At 43.2% G+C, this 27,669-nt stretch overlaps 2 protein-coding genes across 4 annotated transcripts in view; one reads left to right on the top strand and one right to left on the bottom strand.

Moving 5' to 3' along the window:
- Sun3 (Sad1 and UNC84 domain containing 3) overlaps window positions 1-14,720 on the bottom strand; it is a 30,630-nt gene extending 15,910 nt beyond the window's left edge. The window contains exons 1-2 of one of the 3 annotated variants that reach the window (XM_028778378.1): window positions 6,336-6,369; window positions 5,092-5,153 (exon numbers count right to left, since the gene is read on the bottom strand). In XM_028778378.1, the coding sequence (XP_028634211.1) occupies window positions 5,092-5,153; window positions 6,336-6,337 (64 nt within the window). In that variant the 5' untranslated portion in view covers window positions 6,338-6,369. Of the gene's footprint in view, window positions 1-5,091; window positions 5,154-6,335; window positions 6,370-14,597 lie in introns of those variants that run through there. The other 2 variants (XM_028778387.1, XM_028778392.1) reach the window with 2 other exon arrangements.
- CUNH7orf57 (chromosome unknown C7orf57 homolog) overlaps window positions 14,396-27,669 on the top strand; it is a 20,103-nt gene continuing 6,829 nt past the window's right edge. The window contains exons 1-6 of the mRNA XM_028778404.1: window positions 14,396-14,929; window positions 18,367-18,552; window positions 20,018-20,126; window positions 22,216-22,372; window positions 25,886-25,983; window positions 27,162-27,382. Coding sequence (XP_028634237.1) covers window positions 14,875-14,929; window positions 18,367-18,552; window positions 20,018-20,126; window positions 22,216-22,372; window positions 25,886-25,983; window positions 27,162-27,382 — 826 coding nt within the window. The 5' untranslated portion in view covers window positions 14,396-14,874. The remainder of the gene's footprint in view (window positions 14,930-18,366; window positions 18,553-20,017; window positions 20,127-22,215; window positions 22,373-25,885; window positions 25,984-27,161; window positions 27,383-27,669) is intronic.

The following is a 27,669-nucleotide window of genomic DNA, read 5'->3' as shown; positions in this document are numbered from 1 at the left end:
GGAAGGAAGGGATGGGGCAAGGAGAAGGAGAGGGATACTCAAACAAATCCTGAGGATCTGTTGAGCTAGTTGCTATTTTTAGACTAAACAAAAGGACATTCTGTGAGGCAGTTCAATGGCATATGAAAAAACTAAGATGTCCTGTTCAGGTAACAAATATAAAAGGCAGAATTATAATAATATTAGTCAGTGTGTTAATTACTTTTCTTATCACTGGGACAGAAGAACCCAACAAAAGTAACTTACAGGAAGAGACATTTATTTTGGCTCTGTTTTAGAGGCCGCCATCTACCACAGTAGGGAAGGTGTGACCACTACAGTAGGGAAGGTGTGACCACTACAGTAGGGAAGGTGTGGCCACTACAGTAGGGAAGGTGTGACCACTACAGTGGCATCACACATGATAATGGGAGCTCGTGGCATGGCTTGTTCACATCATACTAGATCAGAAAGAAAAAGGAAAGAAAGAAAAGTTCTTGGCCCAGAGCAGGACCAAGTGATAACTCTCACACCAACCCCAGTATTCTGTATCTACTAGCTGCATATTCCAAATGTTTAATAACCTCCCAGAAGAGTCCTACCAGCTGGAGACTAAGTGTTCAAACATGAGCCTGTGGGGAAAAGTTTCTATTCAGACTATAACAGGTGTGGTAAGTCAGGTTTAATTTCTTAAGTGATTTAAAATATAAGCACAGAAAACTAACAATAAATCCATATTGATGGGTAACTGGGTATTTGCACGATTTATAAGCTAATTTGCTATCAAACCATTTTGTTATCAGTTTTGGCTGTTGTAATTTCTGTGGTAGCCACTAGAAAAATATTTAACATGTCTGAGAAGAATTTTCAAAAACTATGTTACAACCAATTCAGCACACAGGAGGGTGGTAACAGAAGAAATTAGAACCAAGAGGGTAGAAGACATAGAGGAAAAATAGTGAAATGGCAGAAGGAAATCTTTTCTTGTGGGTAATTAATTTAAATGTAAATAGGCCAAATGCTCCAAGTCAAAAGTGGTGGCACATACATGTAATCCTAGCACTTTGGAGACTCAGGAAGGGGGATAAAGGATCCAAGCCAGGGCCTGGAGAGATGGCACAGCAGTCAAGAATACTAGCTGCTCTTCTAGAGGATCCAGGTTTAACTCCCAGCATCTACACGGCAGCTCACAACCATCCTTTACTTTAGTTACAGGGGATATAATGCCCTCTTCTGGCCTCCACAGTTGTAGATAGATTGCTTAACATATATATTGCTCTGGGTTTGATCCCAGCCCTGGAAAACAGCAATGAACCAACACAGGGGTGCGTGTGCATGTGCGTGTGCATGTGTGTGCGTGTGTACAGTACTAAAAGAACTATGTTACTAGAAAGACAATCCTTAAGCCTATGCCCATTAATTAGATCATTTACCATTATTATTAAAATGGAAATACTTCCCAAATCTATTTACATATTCAAAGCAATCTCAGATACTGGCAGACCATCAGGTTTCTGAGACAATGGGAAAACATGTATCATTGGCCAGTTGAACTTTTGTCAGGATCTAAGACGAATTATCTCTTCAGCAAATGGTGCTGATCCAAATGGATACTGAGGTGCTAAAGAATGAATCTGGAAGCTGGGCGATGGTGGCGCACGCCTTTAATCCCAGCACTTGGGAGGCAGAGGCAGATGGATTTCTGAGTTCGAGGCCAGCCTGGTCTACATAGTGAGTTCCAGGACAGCCAGGGCTACACAGAGAAACCCTATCTTGAAAAATCAAAAAAAAAAAAAAAAAAGAATGAATCTGGAATTGAATTCTGTACCACATGACCACAAAATGGGCCAGTGACATGAATGTAATTGCTAAGACCACAGGACTACCAGAAGAAATCAGCAAATCTTCACTGTTGGGATTTTGCAATGTATTTCTTGACAAAATGTCATCAAAATTATAAACATTTATGAACCAAAGGATAAAGTGAAAAATGAAAAGACAGTGTTCACAATGAAAGAAAGCATTTTAAAATCAAATGTCTGAGATGGACAAGTAAGGGAAAAAATGAACAAAAGACAAATAGACAAGTCTCTAGACAACACATACCCAGAGCCATTAAACGCATACAAATTAGTCACTAGGAAAATGCATGTCGAAACCACAATGACCAGTCTGTAGTTACCAATATGACTCTAGTGAAATAGGAAAATGGTAAGGGATGGTGACAAGGTAGAGAAAGTCAGACTCCCCACACATTGCTGGTGGGAATGAAGAGTGGGGTGCCCACAGTGAAAAACCACCACCACTTCTTTCCTGGCATCTCCACTACTAGTATTTGATAAGACAGAATCAAACAGACACAGATGCACATTTTTACAGCTGCACTAACCTTAAGACCCAAAAGGTGTAAGTCTTAAGACTTAAGGTATATAGTCTAAGTGTCCATCAATGGACAAATGCATTTTAAAACCATATAAATGAACAAAAACCCCTGATATACTCTAAAGCAAGGATGACCCTTCAAACATTAGGATTAATAAAAGCAAACATACAAGAAAACTGCCATTTTGTTGCATGTTTTAGCTACGTAAAGAGGCAGGATGCAGGCTTGTGGTGAAGAGAGAGAGAGAAAACAGGAAGCTACTGGTTTGGGATACAAAGAGTTTCCTTTAGGAGCAGCAATACATGCAGTACCTCAATAAAGAAAATAGACTGCTTGACATGGTACACCCAATAGCACTGAATTATCATTTCAACTTAATGGAGAATAAGACCAGTGGCCATTTAATTCTGAGATGTATATGCATTGATGTTTAAAGCTGAACCAGTATATCCATTGGCAAGTTGGCCAGCTTGAAATTAGGAGGTACAGAGAAGCAGTTTATATCCATTATAAGGACTAAAATGTATATCTTTAAAAGATGATGGCATAGTTGTACAAGTATAGCCCAAAGGCTAATGTATCAAAGGCTTGATCTTCAACTTGGCAGTACAGGAGGTGGTAGACTGTTGAAAAGGTATGGCTTAGTAGGTGGCTAGGTCATTGGAAGCATGCCCTTGAAGGAAACACTGAGACCATGCAGTACTAGCCTGCCAGACAGGCAAGATGTGCTTACTGGAGCAACAGTAGCATGACAACTATGAGGTAAGGTAACTAACCACTTTCTCACTGAATCTGAGACCTGCCTACAAGAGGAAATACCCGGTCCTATTATCCTAGTCAAAAGTTCATGGCTGGGGAGGTCATGGATTCTGGGGGAAAAGCTATTACTTAAATAGTCATGCTGTCAAAATACCTTCTAAATATTTTTGCTTATCCCCATACACCTGGGCTGATGTTAACCATGCTAAGAGACGTTTCTTTCTGCAATCAACGGCAGTCAATGAAGAAATGGTTAATTGATCAAGCAAGAATGAGAATATGAGACTGAGTGATCAGAACCTCAATATATGTGTAAATCCCACAAAGGCTCAGGGAATGTTGAAGAAGAAGAGGTAGCAAGTATAGAGCTGTAGGATTGAGAGGAACACTGTGAACGGCTAGCAGTCTTCTGGACATGACGATTGCATCCGAGAACTCACTGAGGTTATGATTACCTGTACAAGACCTACACAAGATCAAGACAACCCAAACTCTGGCATTGATGAGGTAGACAATCCACTGGCTTCACCACTTGCTATATTGGAAGTGGATAGTAGATAGGGGAGGGAAGATCATTCTGTTTTGAGGACTGGTAGGTTTCCTATGCATCTTGTGGTAGGATGGGCCCACACCTATTTGCATATGGGCTGTACTAATTGGACTTAGTGGTTTTCAAATCACAAGTCATAAAATTGGGGGTGGGGCATGAGAGAGATAGAGAGGGGAAGTGGGAGAAAGATGTGGTCACATTTCATTATGAATTTATGAAATTCTCAAAATAATTAAGATGTAAAATAAGTATAACTAAACAGCATATGCATATATTAACAGACCATGATGAAACATATTATTATATATAATTAATATGTGAATAAAAGATTTTAACAATTGAAAAAAATCCCTAAGCTGAGTCACTCAAATTTAGAAAATGTAAAATATCAGATATTTTTATGGGAAGCATATTGGGAATTCTTTCCTCCTTATACTATCTGTCTATCTATCTATCTATCTATCTACCTACTTACCTACCTACCTTCTACATATGTTGGGGGGTGAGTGTGCATGTGCCATGGCATGTATGTAGAAGTCAGAAGACAATTTGATGGAGTCAGTTTCTCTTCCCACTTTGTGAACCCAGAGACCAAACTCAGGTTGTCAGTTTTGGCAACAGGGCCCTTAAAGCATCTGAGTCATTTCACTGGTTCCATATTAAGGATTCTTTTGCTTGCTTGTTTGTTTGTTTGTTTTGTTTTGTTTTGTTTTGTTTTTCAAGGTAAAGTTTTCTGTGTAGCCCTGGCTATCCTTAAACTCACTTTGTAGACCAGGCTGGCCTAGAACTCGCAGAGAACTGCCTGACTCTGACTCCGAGTGCTGGTATTAAAGGCATGTACTACCACTGTCTGGTTACTCATATTAGGGATTAATGTCTGTGCAACTTCTGTGTTCCTTTGCATGTATATTATGACTTCCAGTTTTGTGGTTTTATGAGATTCCTGTGTATAAACATGTGTGTCTCTGCATCTATGTTTCTCATGCATTTTCTTTGTTTTTCTATTTCTTTTGTTTGTTTTTTCCTCTCTGGCTTATTTTATTTTTATTCTTTATTATTATTATCTTTATTTTATACCTATTTGCTTTCTAACTAGAGATCGATAGGGCATGGAGTTTGAAAAGAGGGGAGGTGGGGAGGATCTCGAAGGAGTTCGGGGAGGGGAAACTGTAATCAGAAGAAAATTATATTAGACAAATCTATTTTAAATTAAAAAAATAAACTGAAATACTTACAGAAAGATAATTCCCCAAATCATCTAAGAAGAGCTTATATTACTTTTAAAGTGGGGCATGAAAGGAAAAAGAAGCTTGAAGAATGTGTAGGTGACTCCCAATGTATCCAGCATACATCCGTCCACTGAGCTCTCTTACCACACAGTGTGCGAATCAGTTTAAGAACCATTCCCGCTAAGGCTTACCAACAAGAAGGAAAATTGATGTAAACACTGTACTTAGGATAATCTTCCATGATCGAGTTAACCTACGAATGACGAAGAACATTAAGAATTCAACAATGTAATAATCCATTGCTATTAACTTTTAACTTGGACTTCAGTCAGTACACCCAAGAAAACAAACTTGATTTATCTCACTCCTGACTGCTCTAGATTAATTCCGTGAACTTCTTTCTGGTCTGTGATCTTTGAAACTGACAGAAAGTAATTTTCATGGTGGTATATGTGCAGATACATTTACATTCCTCCACACATGTGACTGAGATACTGTTGGGTTTCTACTTATGGTTTTTAAAGGCTTGTAAGCAAACAAAGTTTTTCTAGAAGTCAAGATTGATAAATTTGCTAAACGACAAGTGACTGATGTTAAATGAATTCACCAGACTTGTCCTTAAATGATAGGATTGGTAGACATGGTGAGAAGGTCACTGTCTTTGTGACAAGCAGAACCATAGTCTGCTGAAGCCTTGATTTTGAGCTTCCTTGGCTCCCAAACTCTGAGGAAAATCCATGTCATTTTAGTCTACCAACTTCTGGCTTTTGACCATGGCCCAAGAGACAAATCCATCAAATATATCAACAAGCTCTCTTGGACTTACAACTTCTACTCTCAAAGTGGTTCTTGTCCGAGCTTTCTCCCTGCTCATGAGGTATGTCTAGTTTCGTACTTCTGTGAATGGGCATATGTGGATAGCTCCATCTGCCTATCCTCTCTCGGCACTATGTTTGAGAACCTCCACACTGTTGTGTGGGTTGTAGCTTACCATTCTTAAGAGTAGCAAGTGCCTTACCCCAACTTCCCAAGTTGAACCTTAAAGAAAAAATTCTGATGGAAAGAAAGGATACCAAAGCCGATTGACATGTTGCCAGGCTAAAAATTTGATCCTTAAGAGTTAGAAAGACCAGATGGTGATGGATCATTTGTTACTTGTAGGCAGCAAGTAGATGCTACAGAAGCCTTGCGTCAGAATTTCAGAAAGACCAGTGATACCTGTCCCAGCATGTCACATCATTCCACAATGTGACTCTCAGCTTTTCATCTCTTGGCTCTGAACTAGACTCCATCAACTGAAAGCCAGAGTTCTAAAGAAGGTCTAAGAGGGTGTGACCTCATCCAGAAGTGATGTAATCTATATTTTGACACCCTCGTTTCTTTAAAATTTACTCCTTTACTATTATGTTCAACAGTCAGTGAACAGATTACTTACATTGCAAGTTAATTGGCCAAAGGGTGTCAGAAGTGAGTCTCTCACCAAACCACCTCAACAAGTATGATGTCAACTGGGCTTTGTGAACCACAGCTCACAAAGAGAAACTTAAATTCCCTGGATACAGTACCTAAGCAGCTTGACTCTCTCTAATGATCATGCTGAGCCACAGCCAGGGTTCAAGGGTAGAACTTAGCCAGTGCTAAACACAACTAAGAGGAGAGTTTCTCCTCCCTTTCCCTCCGAGATAGCATTTCTTGAAACCACAGTATGAAGGAGACTTTACTCTCTAGAGAGTGTTGTTCAGGCAATAATCACAGCCCTAGTGGGCTAAATTAAATCAAAATGACTGCACTACCGTATTTAAAAAAAAAAGATTCCTTTTTTTTTTTAACTAGAAAAATTGGCTGTTAGGCTCTGCTTTGTAAAATTCTTTCTGTGCCTTCACGTAGCCTGTGGGATTCTGCCACTTAGGGCAAGTGTGCATCATTACTGTGATTTTCAAGCCTGCTCTTCTCAAATAAGGTCACTCTGCAGCAGTCTGTTTTTATAATGGGCAGCATTGCTTCTGTGCAGGTGCTCTCTTTCTGTTTCTAATGGTGGCTATTACAGCGTGTTCAGCCTCCCCCAGTAGGGGCAGCAGATTTGGCTCACCCACCAGACAGGGCTCCCTTTCCTTATGGGAACTGTGTTCTTACCAGAGGACGCATCACTTTTAGCTCAGAATGTACATCAACCCCCAGGTTCTTCATTCTAAGCCAAGGGTGCAGTAAACACCACTCTGACCTAGTGTGCAAAGCCTGGCTAAGCTCTGGATAGCCCAGAGCCTGGATGAACCCGTGACCACAGAACATGTCATCTGTGTGGTTTGTGACCACTGCCAAGGTTCATTCTTTCAAAAAACATGACTCCTCTGTCTTAATCCTTTCCCCTTGTCCGCTGTTATTACTCAATATTCAATAGCAAATGGTCAGTGTACCACAGGAAGTACTGTGGTTGGAAGCTTCAGAGGAAACTGGAAACAATTTTCTCCAAGAAGTAAGAATACTTGTTGGGTTATTTTACAGGTAGAGAGGCCACTAGTGTACACAATAAGCATTAGATCTCAGCCCAGGATGCTGGTATGTGCCTATAATCCCAGCATTTAGGGCCTGAGAATTGCCATAACTTAAGATCATCCTGTGTTATGGTGTGAGGGCCTGTCTCCAAGATCAAAAAGGAAATCATTCTGCAAAGTGACACAAATTCATGTTTGGGAGTTCTTGCCCTGACAGTAGGACATTAACATTTGAGGCACTGCTGGATTCTTCAGAGCAATCCTGAGAGGGCTGTTCATCCTTCCTCTGGTTTTTCACTCATTTTCTTCCCACAAGTTACAAAGAGCTCATAGCACGGAGAACATCATTTGTTTTCTCATCTCGATTTTATGAAGAACAGAAAACCATACATAAGATTTTTGATATATATCTTCTTACAGATACTTCTTGTCCAAGATCCAAACTGGGAGCAAACAAAGTTTGAAAAGTCCAGTGAGTCACTATTGCATCATTCTTGGTGACAACTCACAATGGCTAACAGGTGGCCACACCCATGCAGGGGCTGCTCGTGCATAAGCCTGCCTGTGTGTCTGTTTCCCATGTCTTACTGTACCAGATTTCAAACCTAAAGAAGAATGTAAAGATGTTTTACGTGCCTACTGCTTTGCTACAGAATATCTGGATGCTTTGTTGAGTTCATTTCAATACTCAAAGATATCAGAAACACAATGGAAGAGCCAAATCCCCTAGTCTCACTCCTCTCATTTCCTCTGTAGATAAGTAACTTGAAAATTAATTTTGTATTTTCATATATTTTAAAAGTGTCCACAAATAATGTTATATTTATTAATACATATATTTATATGTTAATAAAAGATAGTCTACTGTATTTTGTTTCAATTTCATAGGCTCTGAGATATATTAACACAGTTCAGTCATTTCACCTGCTCTATAGTATTTTATTATGCAGAGGTTCATATGTCCATTTCCCATAGATGTATTATTAATTTGTTTTCAGTGATATGAACTGTGTTTACTGCCTGTTACTGCATGTACACCAGAGCACACTTTGGTTACACATCTAGAGACAGAATTGCTGCATGACAGAGTAACCTGGTTTATTTGGACCATGCAACTCTAGGGTAACAATTATTTTACCCAACTTTCAATGGCCTCTTGTTATATACATTTTAGAATTTGAAGTTTTTGGACTGGTGATGACAAGATGACTCAAGAAGAGGACCACTGCCCTTCTATATCCGCAAAGCCTGTGGTGTAGGTGGACACTATAGATAGATAATGGTGCTTCCATACTAGCTTTGGGATCTGGGTGTGAAGTTTTGAGATACCCGTAGAACCCTGGACTGAGGAGGGACATTGTGAGAGGGAAGACTCATTCTGCCCAATGGCAGAATTACTATGGCCCCAGCTAAAGACCCAGAAACAGCTTTTCCCACTTTAGACTTGATTGCACATACACTGTCCTCAGTTTCACCTGTGAACACAAAAGTCATCTGGGATCAAATAAGAGCTCCTCACCCAAGCCACACTTTCTGGAAATAATCACAGATAGCTCTGGCCACACAGGGATTGTAGAGGAGACACATCCATCATCTTGGCCTGGGGCAGTCATATCAAGCATCCAATCGCAGATTTTGAATCTACTCTGTAACACAGCCCTAGAATGCTTTAGCCGTGATCTGGTCTGTCCAGATATACAGCAAGAGAAATGCCTGACTATCTCCCAAGAGAAAGTCCCACTGATCTTGATCCCATGGAAGATCCTGATACATGTCTGTCACTCCAGTCTGTGAGCAGAGGTCCAAGAGCCACTCACCCAAGAACCTCGTCTTACCCTCTAGAGGCAGGCCTGCTGACTTTAGTCCTCACTGTGGGCTCCAAAGCTTTTATGATTTGGTTTCCAGCCTTTCTCACTTGTGCCTAAGTGACAGAAATGGCTATTCAGGGACTTGCTTTGTAAAAGAGCCAAACTCTCTCTTGACCCTGCAGGACCTGTATCTGCTCGTGTACCAGATAACAGACCTGTATCTGAAGACACCACTGTGAACCTTGAACTTGATTCACTACAGTGCCAATTCCACTGATCAATGCACTGGAAACATTTGAACCCACCTAGATGCAAGGCATACGTTAGCCTCTAGCAACTGGTTATACAACTGAAGGCCCAGCAGCTGTCAAGTTGTTTGATTAAGACTTGCCCTAGATGCATTTCTATCAGATAAAGACACAACAGGGTGCAGTCTTTACTGGCTAAAATCAGTCTGTAAAGACTGGGAAAGTGATTGCTACCTCAGAGGCATGAATACCATACAAGTCTACATGGATGACAAAGAATCAGGCAAACACGATCTCATCCAAAAATAAAGTTCAAGTAAACAGCCTCAAAGAAATCAAGATCTACAAGTTGTCCGATTAAAAAGTAATACAAATAATGAATTTAAAGAAACTTAGTGAAATGCCAGAGAACACAGACAATGAGACAAAAATCAGAAAAACAACACAGGGAAAACAAGAAGATATTAAATAAAACAGGAACAAAATACCAAGTGACCAGAAAGCCTTGGTCCAAAGTTACACTTGTGACTGAAGTTTCCCATAGAGAGACTCAGCAACGGATTCAGTCACACGAAGAAAGCAGCATCAAGTCACAGATGCTCCACTTGAGGCCCAGCAAGATGTCTCAGTGGGTGAAAACTCTTGCCTTGCAAGCCCCAGGACCTGATTTAGATCGTGGGAGCCTGGCAGGGTGGAAAGAGAAAATTGACTTCCTAAGATTGTCCTCTGTTCTCTACACACATGATGTGGCCTGTGGAATCACACTCATTCACGCTAATAATAATGAATGAAAATTAAAACTGAAAAAGTAAATTAGAAGGAAAAAGATAGTCCATTTGAAGGGATTCAGTTCCAGGTGCTAAAAGAACGACGTGTACAAAACCTTAACATCTAACATATGACAGCACAAATGTGAATACGGACACAATGAGAGCTCCAAAGCAGAAAGGAAACAGAGACAGACAGATTATTTAAATAAATACTGATTGGTAATGTCCTGTATCTTGGCAGGAATTGGGACATTTAGATTTGTGATGCTTCCAAATTTGAACCTCAAAATACAACCTAGAGATATGGCAACCAAATATCGAAAGACCAAAAAAAAAAAAATTAAAAGCAATAAAAAAAAATTCCTGTCCTGTACCACAGACTTTCAACAATAACTAGAGAGGGGGAAAATGATGAGCTCAGAATTCTGAAAAAAAAAAACAAAAACAAAAACAAAAAGCAAAAAACGAAAGCTGTCACTCAAGCAAAGCTGGAGAATCTGTCCCTCAAAAATAGCTGATATAGGGACTGGAGAGACCTTTCAGCAGTTAAGAACACCTGCTGCTCTTGCAAAATACCTGGGTTCAGTAGGAACTGTCTAATTCCAATTCCAAGGAATCCAACACCTTTTTCTAACCCAATTAGTTCTCAACCTGTGGGTTTCCGGTCCCTTTGATATGTGATATCAGATATCTTGCATATCAGATATTCACATTATGATTCATAGCTGTAGCAACATTACAGTTATGAAGTAGCAACAAAAATAATGTTATGGTTAGGAGGGGTCACTACCACATGAGGAACTGTATTAAAGGGTCACAGCATTGTGAAGGTTGAGAATCACTGTTCTAGCCGCTGTGGGCTTCTTCATGTATGTGGTACACTTATATACATGTAGGTAAAATACTAATACACATATGAAATCTAAAAAAATTTAAAAAGAGATAAGTGAGATAAACACATTGTCAGAAACAATGCAGCCCTCTGGTCATTGCCTCTGGTCACTGATGATGAAGTATAAGAGTGAACTTGTAAGAAACACAGGTGAATACTCAAGTTTAAATTGCAGGGAGCTAGGTGCCAGCATGCAAGCATAAAACTCACTGGAAAACATTTGTAATCAAACTTCCAATGCAGTAACACAAGAAGGGTGGCAGACAGTCAATGTAACTGAAGTACACAAACTAGAAGATAGAAGGACCATAACCACCATACCTTGTTATAAATAAGATTCAAAATACAGCATTAATATAAAAAAAAGATGTCAGAGAAAACGAAAGTGTGGTTGTGCATGTTGTTGAAATTGTCTGTGTAAAGTAGGCCATTTTAACTACAGTGTTTTCTGTGGGCTTCACAGCTACCACACATAAAAGGAAAACTCAAATAAGAAAAGATGAGAAAAAAATCACAGCATGTGGCTGTAAAAGAACACATACACACACACACACACATACACACACACACACATGGTTGTGGGGAGGGAGGGAGGGAGGGAGAGAGAGAGAGAGAGAGAGAGAGAGAGAGAGAGAGAGAGAGAGGCTTATACACAGACAGCCATAGAAAGTAGGAAATCAAGTCATATGTGACAGTGTAAATAAACCCAGTGGACAATTTTCTAAGTGGAATGAGCCAGACACAGAGCCTATTCTGTGGCTTTGTATGTGAAACGCAAAACCTCATATTTATAGAAGCAGCAAAATGCTAATTACCAGAAGCTGAGAGGTGAGCGAAACAAGAACTTCAGAGAGCCTGTCAAACATCTCAGCATCTCAGCGCTAAGATGTGAAGCATTGGGAGCCAGCCTGCAGCACATGACTAGAGCTAACCCCAAAATCTGTCGAGACGGTAAAGGTAAGTGTTCCTTCCCCACTACATACATGGACAAGTGTGGGGCTATGGGTATGGTAATGAGTTTAGTTGGGGTAACCATTTCACAATGTACAAATATATTTAATGCCATATCCTATAACTAAACATATATAAAATGTTTGTCAGTCCTACCTCAAAAAGTTGAGAAAGATCATAATGTCCCATTTTTCTTGTTAACAGTCTTGATCTAAACAGAAAGACTTCAACACACCCTGCAGAACACTGTAGAAAGTGCTTACAGAAAGCGGGTTTCTCTGGATGCTACAGACAAGATGCCCCTGTTTTTCTGATGAGGCTGACAACCAAAACTGTTACACAATGTAAATGTATGTCAAAAGAAAGTGTTTCACCTTTAAAGTAGGTCAATTATCACTGAACAGAGGGTGATAGAAATAAAACATCTTGGTTTGTGAAAATGGAATGTACTAGCGTATTGCCTGATGAAAGGAACAGCTGGAGCCTGCAGCAGGAACCAAGGGCTGGGAAGTGGCTTGTATGTAGGCTTTTTAGCTCCCTAGGAGGGCACTAGTTGGTACCAAGGAATTGAAGAGCTGTTAAGTCCTCAGTTGCATTCAATGAGAGTGAGCCAGCAGAGACTGGGAAGGAAGGAATGCCAGAAGGCTTTGGAACTTTGGAATTTGCACACATACTAATACACTTTTCTCTTTTCTCAAAATGCCCATAAGCAGGAAATATCTACATCTATCTACCAGCAAAATTAGATTCTACAAGTACAATCTGAGATTGCATGACAAGGGATAGCCCGTACCTCTAAAGCCTGAAGCCATTCTGTGACTGGGGCACAAGGGAAGAAGCTTAGAAAACATTAGAAGACATTGAGAAGTCATTCAGTACAAATTACTCTTGAGCTGTTCTCATTTGCATGTGCCTAGAGTCTTACTGATATGGCACCTGCAAATTCCTTCACTTTAGTAATAGAGCGAAGGTCAAAGCTGTCTTCTCAAGCATTAGCACCCTCTGTCATCACTCAGCTTCTGAGTTCATCTGGGGAGGGTGCCAAATTCTTCTATTAGAATGGAGAATCAGAAAGACATGCTCTAGTCACCAAGCTCCAGGCACTACAATCAGCTATTTTTAAAAATAAACTCTCTTGATATCATGACCCTCTGGTCAGGTGATGTCGTGACTTCCAGGAATGGAAGCACTTGTGTGTATGGATAAGCTGAGTGCCTCCAGACCGTGGAGCACGCATGCTGTTAAGTATAGAGCTCTGATGACTATGTCACCGGGCAAACTGAATAGCTGAGATCAGTCATATGCTAGAGCTGGATGGAACACAACCAGGGGCTAAATGCTAAACGCGCATGAGTGCACGCACACACACACACACACACAAACACACACACACACCACTCCTCACTCAGCTGTACATTATCTGACTTCTGCTAGATTTCCAAGGCTTTACTTGTGTAACAAAAACAGGTCAGTTATTTCAAATTGTCAAATACCCACCATTTCAAAAAGGCTTTAATTTTAAAGAAAAAGTTAGCAAGAGGAATCCATGCTACTTACAGCCCAGCTGCCTACAGAATTTCTGAGATGGCTCTTACAATTATTCTTCACTCTTGCAGGAATGGAAAGTGAGTTGTTATGTCCATTATTTGATCAGAGTGATGTGAAGCCTTCAGGATTAGCACGGCAGCAGTTTGTAGCTCCAAACTCCTTGCTGTAGATGGAGGGTTAAGAGCTTTCTAAAACAACGATGTATTGGCTTAAAAAATATATATATAAAATATTCTTCGAAAATAAGACATGAAGAGTATTTTATGCGATAATTTAAGTATTGACCCAGTTTGCAGAACTGTATATTTTCTGAATTTCTCACGTGTTCATCAGTGTTTCTTTAATGCATTTAAGCGACTCATAAGCGACTCTTCTTCCTGCCTGGGCATCCCAGGTGCTCGGATTACAAGCCTTTGTCAGCCTGCCCAGTTTTTTTCCTTTTTTTTTTTTTTTTTTTTTTTTTTTTAAAGAAGAAACAAATAACTCTTGCCGAATTGAAGTTACCAGAGTTCCTGTAGAGACCTCAGAGAAGGGTCACAGTTGTAGGAGTATTTAGCCATGGCTCCGCCCTCATAACCAGCCCCACCTCCTAAGGTGGAGGCAGAGGGCGGTTGACAGACGTTTTCACTTTGCTCCCATTGGCTTCGAGCACACGCGCCACACACGCTGGTTGGCCGCCCGGCCGTTGCCATGGAGACGCGTGCTCCTGTGTTTCTGCGTCTCTCTAAGAGTTTGGAGTCGGTCTTGGAGCCAGCCCTCTTGGTACGAACTTCAGCTACAGGGGCTGTAAATCCCAGATCCGGAGAGCCGGGAGTCTAACAGTGACCTCGGCGCCTGCCAAACCCTGCGGCCCTTGATAACCTATAGGACACTTAATATATTCCTGTTGTCTACCCTGCGCGCACGTGCCCTTGCTGTTTACCCCGCTTAACGTGCCCCGTGCTGTCTACCCGCTTGCCGCTTGCCGGATCCCCTATGGTGTACTCACTGAATGTGCTCTGGCTGTATATTCTGTCTCATGTGCCCCTGCTGGGTGTCCAGCGTGGACACGGTGCTGCCGTGTGACCGCAGTGGACGTGACAGCTTCTGGGCGTGAGGCGTCTGCAGGTGTGTCAACTGGAAGCGGGTGGAACCACAAGCTCGCTGACTTTGCCCCTGCAGACTCTGCTCCCATCGGGCGGGTTGGCAGCGCCCAGATAACCAGAGAACCCAGGTTTAGAAGCACCTTTCTCTTCCCGACGAGGACTTGCTCTTAGCACCAGGCCATGAGGAACACCAGCAAGGAGGTGCAGGGCACCTCTTACCGCTACGCTCCCTGTGGTGAGTGAGCATGGATGGAAGGGGTGGGATGGTAAAAGCAGGAAGGGTAGGTGCTCCTGCTTTTGTCGATTCCGTGCTGGGGTTGAAGCCAGGACCTTTGCATGCAGAGCTACAGAAGGTAGGAGCCCATTGAAATTCATTTTGTAGCAAATTAGGTCTCATAACTCCCGCGTCTTGGCACGGGGTGTAGCCTAAGATAGTCTCATTTTTGACAGAACGCATCAGGAATATCCTCGACTTCCTAACTTTTGCTCCTAATTTAGGTCCCAACCAAGACAAATGTTTTCTGCTTCCATATCTGGATCCGGGAAAGCTGAATCCAGTGAAGGTTCGTGGGTTGCGCGCATCAGTTTTGAAGCCGAATGGGGAAGGAAAACATTTCCTGACACTGTTTTTCTCCTGACACTACTTTTCTCTTGTGTTTTTCCTCTGTGTCCAGAGAAGAGCTGGAGACAGAGGGAGAAAAAAAAAAAAAAGCCTGGTGCTCGTCTGGGAGACCAGTTTGAGCCATGTCACCTGCACAGAAGAAAGGAGTGTGATCTTGCACATGCTACATGCATGCTAGCTAGCCCATGTGATTGTTGATGACAGCCAGCTGAGAACTGGGGTGGGATAAATAGAGTTAAGAAGACCTGGCCAGTTCTTATCCCATCCCAGGCTCTGTAACCATCCTGAGACCTTTCTGTGTCCTCAGGAAGTAATCTCATTTCTGTGAAGCACGACATAGACAGGTGTATTCAGCAAATCCTATGTACACTCGCACATTTAACTTCAGAAACCCCTAACCAGAAATTATCACCCCATTTACAGACCAGGAAAATGAGGCATGCTGACTTTGAAGTAAGTTGCCCTTGGAGTGAGTATGCCTGCCAAGTGGCCTTTTCTTTAGGCTGTACAGCCTAAAGAAGCCTGTGCTCGTGTGTGTGTGTGTGTGTGTGTGTATGTGTGTGTGTGTGTGTTATGCCTTCTGTTTCCTTATTCAGAAAATAAGTGAGAATAAAGGCACAGCATTAAGAAGGAAGCTGGACAGAGAAAAGCAGCTAGTCTGTGGTTCATCTGGTGTCACACAGGTACAAGCCATCTGCAATGATAAAAACTAAAAAGATACTTCTGTGTCCTCTTAACCTGCTACATGTGTGTGCTAGGTACCAGTTTGTCTTTACTAATCAGGGCCCTCCATCTCTGAGTTGTCCCTGTGTGCACATTTATGAATGCCTTGGCGTCTTCAGTGCCTATCCAAAGCTTGTAGTAATGAGGTGGCAGAAGATACACTTTTCTCTGTGGATTAATTAGTAATCAAATCCCAGAGGAAAAAAATAAAGCAAGAACCAAAGGTTTTCCTGTAAAAGAAGAAACATGGAGCTAAGCTTGCCCCACAAACAGCCACTGAATTCTGATTCTTATTGCTCTGAAGTCCTTTGTGCGGGTCTTTGAAACTGGATCATGTTGGTTCTGATGATGAACATCCTTTAGACATAAATGCTTCCAGTGAAACATCCTTCGCTCTTAGTCAGTGATCCTAGCTTTATTTCTAAGAAGAAACTGGCAGTCTGAGCATGTGGCTTCAGAGAGCAGCAACTTGATTCTATGTGTACGTTGGCTTATTTGTTGTTTGTCTCCCTGTGCCCTAACTCTGTGAGCAGCTTAACTACCTTTCCCACCTACCTGCAAAAGGAGAGAGAGAGCTCTTTTACACATTGGCTTGCTTGTTTGTGAGGCCCATTAAGTACAGAATCTTCAGGGCAAGTTGGAGACCAGGGGGAGAACCGAGGTTGCAGATCAAGTTCAAAGTCTGTCTGGAGTCAGGATTCCTTCGTCCTTCATTTTTCTTAAGATTCAGCTGAGTGGTTCTCACTCTGTTGTAGAGAATCATCTGCTTTACACTTAAGACCTCTGCTTCGAGTGATAATTAAAAGTACTTTCACAAAAGCAACTTGAATAACATCTGTACAAAGTCTGGATACTGTGGCTGAGTCAAGTTAAGTACACTAATGTCTGCCATCACGCTACCACAAAAGACTAGGCATTGTGTTTGACTCTGAATGTCAAACTTCTGTTTCTCAACTTTTTCATAGATGTGTTAGTGTTGTCTTCTTTTTATTTTGGCATCTGGTTGATGTCTGATGTAGACTTGTATATGACCAGATTCTTCTGACCTTGTGCATGTGTGCATGTGTGGAGTGGATGTTGTGTGTGTGTGTGTGTGTGTGCGTGTGTGTGTGTGTGTGGTGTGTGAGAGAGAGACTCTGCTAATCCCTCTGCCCCTTGATAGACATTCCTGCTGTGTCTCCAGTGAGTTTGTGGATGTTCTAAGTCAGTCTGGAGAGTCTCCTCTTGTATGCCATCAGCTCCAAGTCTAGAGAGCCTCATCATTTCACTGAGTGAGGCCCAACTCTTCCCTCTTTCTGCAAAGGGCTTATGTCACTCTGGGGAGAAAGGAGAGAGGAAGGCCAAGCTGTTCACATCCCTGTCCTTGCTTCCTGCGATCTGTCCTCTAGTCTTCTGTTCAGGATAGAAGTCACAATCTACATTTACCATCCCCCTGCCCCCAGTCTTTCCCAAGGAGAATCATTGAACTCTTGTGCTTGCATAAAGGTGATTGCTCTGGCCTGCTGAATTCCCCTCTCAGGATACATCTAAGCGTCTGTTGCTTCCCACTGCCCAGTATAGCCTCCAGCATTGTTCTTGTGTGCAGCTGGGCTGTCATGGGAATACAGGGTTGGCTGTTGGAGGGTATGGGAGGCAGGTGTTTGCTTCCCACACAGCTGTTAGGCAAGTGAGGCTTCTTGGACCACACCCTGGCCTACTTCCTTATGCTCTTGTAAAAGTGACAAACAAGTTTGATCAGATTGTGTGTCTGTAACCGAATTCAAATATTAGCATTTTAATATGTGAAGGTTATCAAATCCTGGTCAATATCTGGTTTACCATACTGGTTTAAATAATTCAGTATTTATTCAGGTTTGCACGTCTCCCGACGTTCCCAGAAATACAGCTAAATATTTTTTCTGGGGTATGGAGGGCAAGAGGGAGGGAGGAGAAGGAAGGAGAGCTAGAAGGAGGAAAGAAGACAGACACAGGGGTTTTTGATAGCTCCTGGAACTGCTACAACAATGGAATTGGCTAAGCCCTCAGCTTTGGGAGGAGACCTGGGCCAAGAGGACAGGAAGGAGGTGATATTCTTTCTATTTGCCTTAGTGGCTGATATACTTGGGGCCTCTGGAAAGTTAACCATCTTATAGGTCATTCTGGTGGTGTCCTGATTTGTCACATATGCTCCAGGGCAGGCAATTCTTTTCTTGCTTGTATACTCCGTGATATGTGCTGCTCTGACAGTGTTATAACCACAGAGATAAGACTGGCACACAGTATAGGGCCTCTTGATCAGGTGTCTCCTTGTACCTATCTAACAGTGTGCTGGTCTTCCTCCTGTCTAGATTGGTATTACCACCTACCTGTGAAGCGTTCTGAGAAGCCCGTGGGTGCCCCACCAGCATCCCAGATCCCAGGGCTCAGTGACTTGAGAGACTCCCCAAATGTGAATTTGCCCCGTGCTCGGAGATACTGGATAAAAGAAACAGACTCGGAGTATGTGAAATTGGCTAAGCAAGGTGGCAGACCTGGTAAGCCCTGTGCACTGAGTGGCTTTGTGAGCAGAAATGGGGGTGTTGTTTCTAACATTCTCCACATTAAATATAACAGTGCTATCTATGTGCTTTGGTTTTAGAAATGTGAGTTCATTATGGAGGTTAGGTATGTATAATCTTTGATAAAAATCGGCTTTTGTAACAAGGAAGATATATTGAGTTTAATGGAAATTACTGGTCAGAGAGTAAAGGGGCCACATCCCAGATGTCTCAGCCAGGCTTTGGAGCACCCAATACTGAGAGAGACTAAAGTTTTCCTTCCTTCCCTCTGGCTGTCACTGTCCCTACACTGAATGTCATAGGCGACATAGTGGCCAAGTCTGCGCTCGAGCATTCTAAACCTAGACCATACCACTTGGTTGACTCAACCAGGGACATACAGGGGCAAGATCAAAGCATCCCTTTGTAAGATCCACCTCCTTGCTCTTGGTTCTAAGAGACTAGCACACTCTGATGGAGGCCATCATTGACACAGTGACAGTGTCTTCACTGTGCCGTGATCATGCGAGGGCCAGCTTGTAAGAGCAGCAGCTAAGGCGCAGAGGATGATGGGACAAGCATGCCTGCAACATACCGCTCAACAGAGACTGGTAATGATGGGGCTACCAGTGGAGGATGTGGAGAGAGAAGAAAGAAAATGGCTATGCATGTCGAGCCTGGGTTAGGAGTGGAGAAGAGCTTACACTGTGCTCGAAGTTTTCTCTAAGTTTGAAAATCTTAACAGCAGAAGGACTTTAAAGCTTCAAATGGAAAGTTAAAGATTTCTCACAAAGAGGATCCAGTCAGTACATTTTCTGCTGCTACCATGGCTATGGGCTATTTTGCTGTTGGAATTACCTGGCAAAACTAGTTCTTGCCAGCACTAGTCTTAGATACTGGTTGGCAGGAGGAAGGAGGGATGAGAGGAAGAAAGGCATCGGGAGTGAGGAACCAGTTGGGAAAAAGCCTGTGCTGGGTACCAGTCTGTATAGCTCCACCTGGGGCTTCTGACCTGGGAACCTGGAGGGAAGAGGGCAAGTTCTCTAGAAAACAGCAGTGGGGTGGGGGAGCAGACCCACAGTGGTGGATCAAGATGGTTGGACTGCCATAGGATGGAGAGGAGCATGGAGGTAGCTGAAGGCTGAGGGACATGGCTCACAGCCCCTGGGGACCTCAGAAGTAGAGAGATGAGCCCTTGAGGGGAGCGTCAATGGTAACTGGCACTGATGCCAGCTCTGGACCAGGAGCTATTTGCATCCACAAGAGGAGAGGGCATGAAAGGTGCAGGGTGCATGAGGGATATCTCTGTCTTAGTGTCAAGCAGGATGCTCAGCTCTCAGCCTGTGTAGAGGCTACCCTAGGGAAGATGGCATTAGCTCCCAGTGTAGAGCTTTGGTAATGCCACATGCCCTACATGGGGAGAAGGACCAACCACTCATAACTGTGTCCCTTTCTCTTTGAGATTTGCTGAAGCACTTTACCCCTGGAACCAGGCAAGGTTCCCCAGTAGCCTACTCCCTGCCAGACTGGTATATTCACCACAGCAAGCCTCCAACATCTCACCAGCGAGAGTGAGTATCTCTGAGTCTCTGACATTTTTGTCTATCATATATCAATCAACCTATCTCTATCTACATATCTCTGTATATAATATACGTGTATGTAGACATACACGTATATGTATATAAACGGTGCCAGAAAAATGGTTCAGCAGATAAAGATGCATGCTGACAGGCCTGACAAGCTGAGTTTAATTCCCAGGACCCACATAGAAGGCAAGAGCTGCTACCTCAGTTTGTACTTTGACCTCCACATGCCCACCATGGCACATGTGTGGCTGAGCACAAACAAATAAAAATGTAATAAGAACAATTTGAAAAGTCTCAGTTTGAATTGGAAAATTAGGAATATTTACTACTGCCTGAAAGTGTGCGCTATTTGTAGCATAAGTTGACAGGAAACTAGAGTCAAGGAGACACAGAGCTGTGTCCTCTCAGAATGAGGTTCTTTTGGCTACTTATTAGCCAGTAGCCTTAGGTTTTTATCCTTTGTCCCCTGGGCCACAACTGTGTCTTCCTGTCACAGAGCTGTCTGCCCCCAAGCTTGCTTCTTACTGTAGATGAAAGGTGTTACATACACCATACACTCCTTTCAGTCTCTAAGACAGTCACAGCGGGGGAGAGTCATGGCCCCCTATCCTGTTACAATGTCTATCAGTTGTTACCTGTAGCCATACAAACTCCCTTCAGATTCCTCTTTTGGTTTGAGAGGAAGCATCAGAAATACTTTTAGGATTTACTTTTCTGCATTTTAAAGACTTGCTTTTTGTTTTCCATTGTTTTTCTTGACAGACTGGATCAATGCAGGCATACTTCCCTGCTGCTAGGCAGTGTCTTTTCCCAGGCACCATGTGGGCTTTTTCATGTAGTTTTCCCTTCAGGATTCTGGTTCCTTTTGTTTTGGTTGTTTTTGTATTTTATTATATGTTCTGTTGGGTTTTTTTTTCTGTAAACAAATCCTACACTCTTTTGGGGCTAGGGGGATGTGAGGCCCAGGCCAACCTCAAGCTCATAATCTTTGTCTCTGTCTCCCAGGTTCTGCTGAGACAAAAGGTGGCCACCACTAGCCTGGTTTAGTTTTTGTTTTTAAAACATATAATAAAAAGAACACATAATGCTTTTGTATACCTGTGGAAAGTAGATATTGAATCTCTACCTTGTTTTTACAATGAATAGTTCATAGTCCCGGTTTGTGGCACACAGCTTTACTCCCTGCACTAGAGAGGCAGAGGCAGGAAAATCTTTGTGAGGTTAAGGTTGAGTTTAAGGCTAGCCTGATTTACATATTGAGTTCCAGGCCAGTGAGGGCTATGTAGTGAAACCCTATTTTATGTTTTTGTTTTTTTAAAAAGAGTTTCTGCTAAGTTCAGAAGAGAAACGGAATCAGGAAAAGACAGAGACAGACAGCCAGAGAGACAGAGACAGGAAGACAGACTGCCAGATAGGCAGAGACAGAGAGACAGGGAGAGAAACAGGAAGAGAAACAGACAGAGACAGAGACAAAGAATATCTATCTATCTATCTATCTATCTATCTATCTATCTATCTATCTATAACAAGGCAGGCAAGGAACAACAAGAGACTCTGCAGCTGACACTTCCCAATGCATTCTGGGAAGGCCAGTTGCATGCTTACATACCCACATTAACGCTGGCCATTTAACAGAGCAGCAGGTTGTTATTAACCTTGATGATAGTAAATGGTAAACGTTTGGTGGGTACTTATCTCTTTAAAGGTAACAAAATAGTAAATACTAGGCTACAAGAACCAATTATGCTTTATCTGTTTTATAAGCTCATACTTCAGCATGCCACCCTATGATTTCTTTTGTTGTTCTGTGGATACTGAGCTTGGACAATGTCTGATTTGTTTACTCAGTAGGAGAAGGGACTGGTCTACCTAGGTCTTCAAAGAGACAGAGGACACAGAAGCGAGAAGGATGAAGAAAAAAGGGGGTGGAGGCAGGAGAAAGAAGAGGGAGAAAATGAAAAAGGAGGGAGAGGCTAGAAGGAGGGAGCAGGGAAGAATGAGGGGAAAGAGGAGAGAGAGTGTGATATGGTTCCAAGTGCCAGGCAATAACTTGTCCTGTCCATCCTTGCAGAGTCCCTGTGGTCTCCATTCCAGATTACATGGTGTATGAAGAGTTCAACCCTGATCAGGCCAATGGTAGCTATGAGTCCAGACAAGGCCCCTTTGACTTTGACAGGAAAACAATTTGGCAAAGAGAGGCTGAGGAACTTGAAAATGTGAAGAGAAAGGTAACTGGGATGGCGAGTGGGCATCTATCATCCATCCCTTCCATCATCCACACCTGCTTTGCTTTTGTGACTCCGTGAATAATTTAGGGGGTGCTGCTGCTGTCTCAGGAAGGCCTGCAGCCTTGGTTCCCTGCTCTGTTCTCTGAGCTCTGAGCTCTGTGCTCTACGATCTGAGTTCTGTGTTCCCTGCTCCGTGCTCCACGCTCTGAGCTCAGTACTTTGTGCTCTGTGTTCTTTGTTTTGAGCTCTGTGCTCTGTGTTCTCTGTTCTTTGTTCTGAGTTCTGTGCTCTGGGCCCTGTTTTAAGTTTGGGGCTACTAAGAGGCAAGCAGCCATGTTTTCTTTCTTTTTCTTCCAGAGTATATTGACTTCATAAGTAAGATTGCTTTTTACTATCAGGTGTCTAAGCAGTTAATGGTAATCTTGGGGGAGAAATGACCTAACACTTCATATCTAACATGTAGAGCAGGGATGTGTTTATATGTGCTCAATATCCTGCTTCTGGATATTTTTATCCTATTTAAATCCAGATTACCCACAGTACTCCTTGATGATAATAATGGGAAGGAAAGAGGGAGTACTTTCTTTGGCACAGAGATGCCCAATAGTGTTTTGTCAGTGAGATCTTAACAGGCCTGCAAGGTGAAGCCTTTTCAGAAGACTTGACCTATCTGAGCAACTGGGAATCCCAGAAAGAAGTCAGGAGGACCAACGGGTTGGGATCTGTCCACCAGTATTCTTTGTAGGGCCCATGAGAACATAGTCAAGCCTACACACTTCTAGGGGCTCTATATTGCTGCTAGTACCCAGGTTGGAAGTGAATTTTTAGCACTTGAGACATTAGGATTTATAACTGAGGAGAAGGCATTTATATTTAAAATGGCAGTGGTGTTTTAAGTCTAAGAATGAGAGTGGGCACCATTGCCATGTGAGCAGCAAGGAGACCAGAGTGTCTTGGATTTACTGAACCTAGTTTCTTGAAGTCTTGGGGGAAAGAGGATGGCTTCAGCTCATTTGCAGACTTCATAGTTGAACACCAGTTGGCTGCAGTGTTTGTTCTACACAATGCCCCAGTGTCCAACTGTAACTCAGACTTTGGGTTGCTCCTATGAGCACGGCTAAAGGACTCTACTAAGGACCAGACCTGTTTCCACATGATCCATAAGTGGCTAATTGTGTGAAACTGAACCTTGAGCATCAAACAGAAGGCTTGGCTGTTAACCAGGGTTTCCAGCACATAGCTGGAGAAAATGTAAAATGCAAGATGCTGCCCCACTGTAACATTTGTCTGAGTTATTCATGTAGTTATCACTCACACAGAATTCTGCTGACTGCAGAAATGCCTGAAGCTAGCCTGTCCTCCACCTTCTCGATGCTAAGGAAGGCAGAATTATAGATACCAACTGACTGTGCACTAGCTGAAGTGTTAAGAAACTCAGGAAAAGTCACAGTAGGGAGGGCCCTGGTTGCCCTGGGGACGGAGTGCCCCTCTTCACCACACTGGCCATAAAGCTCCCCTAAGTGTCTATTCTGCTGAATTTGGGGAGTTTCTCTCTTCTCAAATCTTGCAAAACCACAGGGCACATACATAGTAAGGACTTTAATATGAATATCATTTCAACACTTGGTTATTGTCCTTGCCTTCGGTGTGCCACTCTGCCCCGTCTGTCCTGCTGCCATAGGTTCCCTGCCTCTCAGAGACCTGCCATCTCCGCCCTAGGAGAGGATGGGATACCCTTTAAGCATTCTGTTCCTGTCTTGGCTGTCATTCAGCCTGTTATAGACACCTGTCCTTAGGACAGATGTGTCAGTGTTCTGTGTGGTGATTTCTTTTCATCTTTCAAGTGAGGCCATTTATACAGAACACAGTTCACTTGCTATACAGTACTGATCTGCATGTTTTGACATATACATACCTCATGTAAACACCAGAGATGCTGAGGTACAGAGAAGTTCTGTCACCTCTAAGATTTCTCAGCCCCTTTGTCACCCCTTCTCTAGCAGTCACTGATCCCTTTTACATCTCACACCTACCTGTTGGGCTTTTTGTCAGCTTGCCACAAGCCAGGGGTGTCTGAAAGAAGGGACTTCAATTAAGAAAATGCCTCCATGAGATTGGCCTGTAGGCAATGTTATGGGACATGCTCTTGATTAATGACAGGTGTAGAAGAGCCCAGACCAATGGTGGGTGGTGCCACCCCTGGGAGGGTGGTCCCAGGTTATATACGAATGCAGGCTCAGCAAGCCATAGGGAGAAAGCAGAAAGCAGTCTTCCCCCTTGGCCTTTGCTTTAGTTCCTGCCCCCAGGTTCCTGCCTTGAGTTCCTGTCCTGCTGTCCCTCAGGAATGAAGTGTGACCTGAGAATTATGAAATGAAGTTACTTTTGGTCATGGTGTTTAATCACAGCAACAAAACCCAAACCAGTTGGAGTCTTTAGAGCTTTTTACTTTCTAGAGTATCAAGTCAGTGACATGGAGTGAGTGACCATAGACCCTACCCTTCAGCCTGCTTCTGCTGTGTGGGGTACCATGTATCAGAACCCAGTCCCTTTGTTTGTTGAGTAACGTAGTTTTGTAGAGCAGGTACTGTTTGTTTATTTATTCCTTCCTTCGCGGGTATTTTTTATTGTTGTTTCCAGTTCTTGGTGACTATTACAAAGTTCTTGTATGTTGTATGTAATTTTAAAATGTACGCATGCTCCTTTCCCAGTTCTGGCATGGGCTATCTCACCCAGCTACCAAGGCTAGCTTCGACAAGCCTCTAACAACCACCCAAGTCAGTGCCCTTTCTCTGGCCCACCTGAGTCACCATAGATGGAAAACACCAGGCAGCCTTTATATTGAAAACTAGCCAGATTACTCAATGGGGAAGAATATTTTGCCCCATCCTTCTTAGCCAGGCCTGAGGAGGCTACAAACTATCGGTCCCCAAGCGTTACATGTCTGCTACTTCCTACCCATTCCACAGCCTCATCCAAATCCCTCTTCCTCTCTCTCTCCTCCTCTTCCTCCTGGGACCTGGAAATCCCACCTTATCCTTCTCCCAGCGATTGGCTTCTGCCATCTTTATTGACTAGTTAAAATGGGGAGAAGGTTCACATGGAATCATCTGAGTACATGATTCCATGTGTAACTTTTCGGGGCAACCCCTCTTGAGGATGCAGAATTAGCATCAAAATACAAACAGCACCAGGGCAATCTACAACACCTGTAAGCCTCACTATACTGGCATTTCCATTGTTATGGGCTGCTGGACCCTTCCATTAAGATCCCCCGGGATATCTGGAATCCCACTGTTCCCCTCCTGAACAGGTAACCTCTTTGTTTAAACACAGCAACTGTTTTTGAAGCACACACTATCCCTTTCCCTAGCCATCCGGCTGAATTAGCGATCATTTGATTTGACTTTATTGTAACAGCCTGTGACCATACTGAAAGGCTAGAACTGGTATATCTACTGCTCTTGGAAACCTTCCTTCTACTCTTAACTCACAGATTTGCATTTCTTCACACAGGTGAAACTGCCAGCTATTAATTCCAAGAATCCCAGCAAAGCAGGGACCCCAGTTAGCCACAAAGACCCTGAAAGGAACAGACTGTCATTGCCTCCTATGTAAGTGTCCAAATTACGAGAGTGAATGCTGTTTGTATGAAATTTAGGTTGATTTTCTGTCCTTTACCCAATTGGCAGCTATGAACTGGTAGCACCCACTGACCTGCCCCAGTCCTATCCAGAGACAGCTTTGCCAATGGCAGCACCTGCCTACCTTGCCCACAGAACCCTGCCCAGCCTGGCCTGAGAACCTGGTTGCACTTCTGTTTCTTACTTAGCATCAATTTGACCCTTTGTTCATGTGTCTGGTCTCCTGCATCCTGTTTTGTGGTATAAGCATGTGGTTTGTGGCTGTGTGTTCCTGTTCACATACTCAATCCTGAAACTTACTGTCATCAGAGCCTGGGGTCTCTGTCTTGAGTGCAAGCACTCTGGCTCTGCTTTCAACTGGGGTTCCCCTAAGTATGCTGACACCTGTTGGTCTTCCAGCTGAAGAAAAGAAATTCTGGAGGCCACTGTGTCGCCTTGTTTGCTAGAAGTCTAGTTTAGGAGAAAACAAATGTCATTAATTGCTGACTGAGCCTTCAAACAGCTTCCCATCCACTGGGGAAAACAATCACACTAATGACATTGTGACAGATGGGGAGGGAGCCATTGGGAAAATCCTTATTAAGATGATTCATGAGTCTGAAACCTGTGGTTTGGAAGGGGACGAGGGTGTGCTTGCACCTGCCTGACTGCAAGGCTCACACTACCACCCTGCCACTCTCTGGTGTCAGTTATGATAGGATCTGTGAGCTGAAACAGGTGACAGATGACAGGAGACAGGAGAGTCGTGCAGTGGGGAATGAGGTCATTAAAACAGGAGCAACTGTCCTAAGTCATCCATTGTTAATATGGGGGAGGTGGTATTTTCTATGACTTCCTTGTGTGAAACAGGTGTTCTTAGAGGCTAATAAGAAAAAAAAAGTTTGGGAAACTGGGCTAAATATGGTATCACTGGTGCATAAGGGATGTATGGAGACCATTTTTATGTTTGAAATGGGGAAAGAGACTGACAGGTGAGAGATTCACAGAGACTGAGAGGGGGGAAGGGGATGGGGGAGGGTGAGGAGGGGAGGGGGCAGAGCTCAGCACCAGTGTTCTCTCACAAGTTAAGTTCTTGACTTCTGCTTCTGTTTTTCCTTTTAAAATTAATCTTTGTGCTCATGTTTAACATTTACATGTCTCTCTTTAAGGCCTGGTCCAAAAACCGGTTCACCCACAAACTTTTCCAAACTTATCAGCAACGGCTACAAGGATGAGTGGTTACAGCAGCAGAAGGCTGATCCTGACAGGAGGACTCCAAAGACCTCCAGGGCATCCGTGTCCACTCAGTCCACAGAGGACTCTAAAAGCAACCAGGACACAGAGACGCCTCAAAATCCAGAGACCCCTGAAGGCTCTGAGAAAACTCCAGGTGAGTGTTTGGTTTCAGGACAAGGGACTGAGGTGGATATTTTACCCATCAAATCAGACCTGGCCTCCAGGTTCTCCCAGCATCCCTCAATCCCTACCTGGCATACTCTGGCCCCAACTGTGAACTTTCCAGCCCAGGGGCTGGCCTCCCTTCCCAGAACCTCTTCCCTATATAGTCCAAAATGTTGCCTCAGCTCTCTGGGTCTTCTCTCTCTCTCTCTCTCTCTCTCTCTCTCTCTCTCTCTCCCTCTCCCTCTCCCTCTCCCTCTCCCTCTCCCTCTCCCTCTC

Source organism: Grammomys surdaster, unplaced genomic scaffold (assembly GCF_004785775.1).
Source record: "Grammomys surdaster isolate TR1022 unplaced genomic scaffold, NIH_TR_1.0 67, whole genome shotgun sequence".
Classification (NCBI taxonomy): Eukaryota; Metazoa; Chordata; class Mammalia; order Rodentia; family Muridae; genus Grammomys; species Grammomys surdaster.
This window is presented reverse-complemented; position numbering and strand designations above follow the sequence as displayed.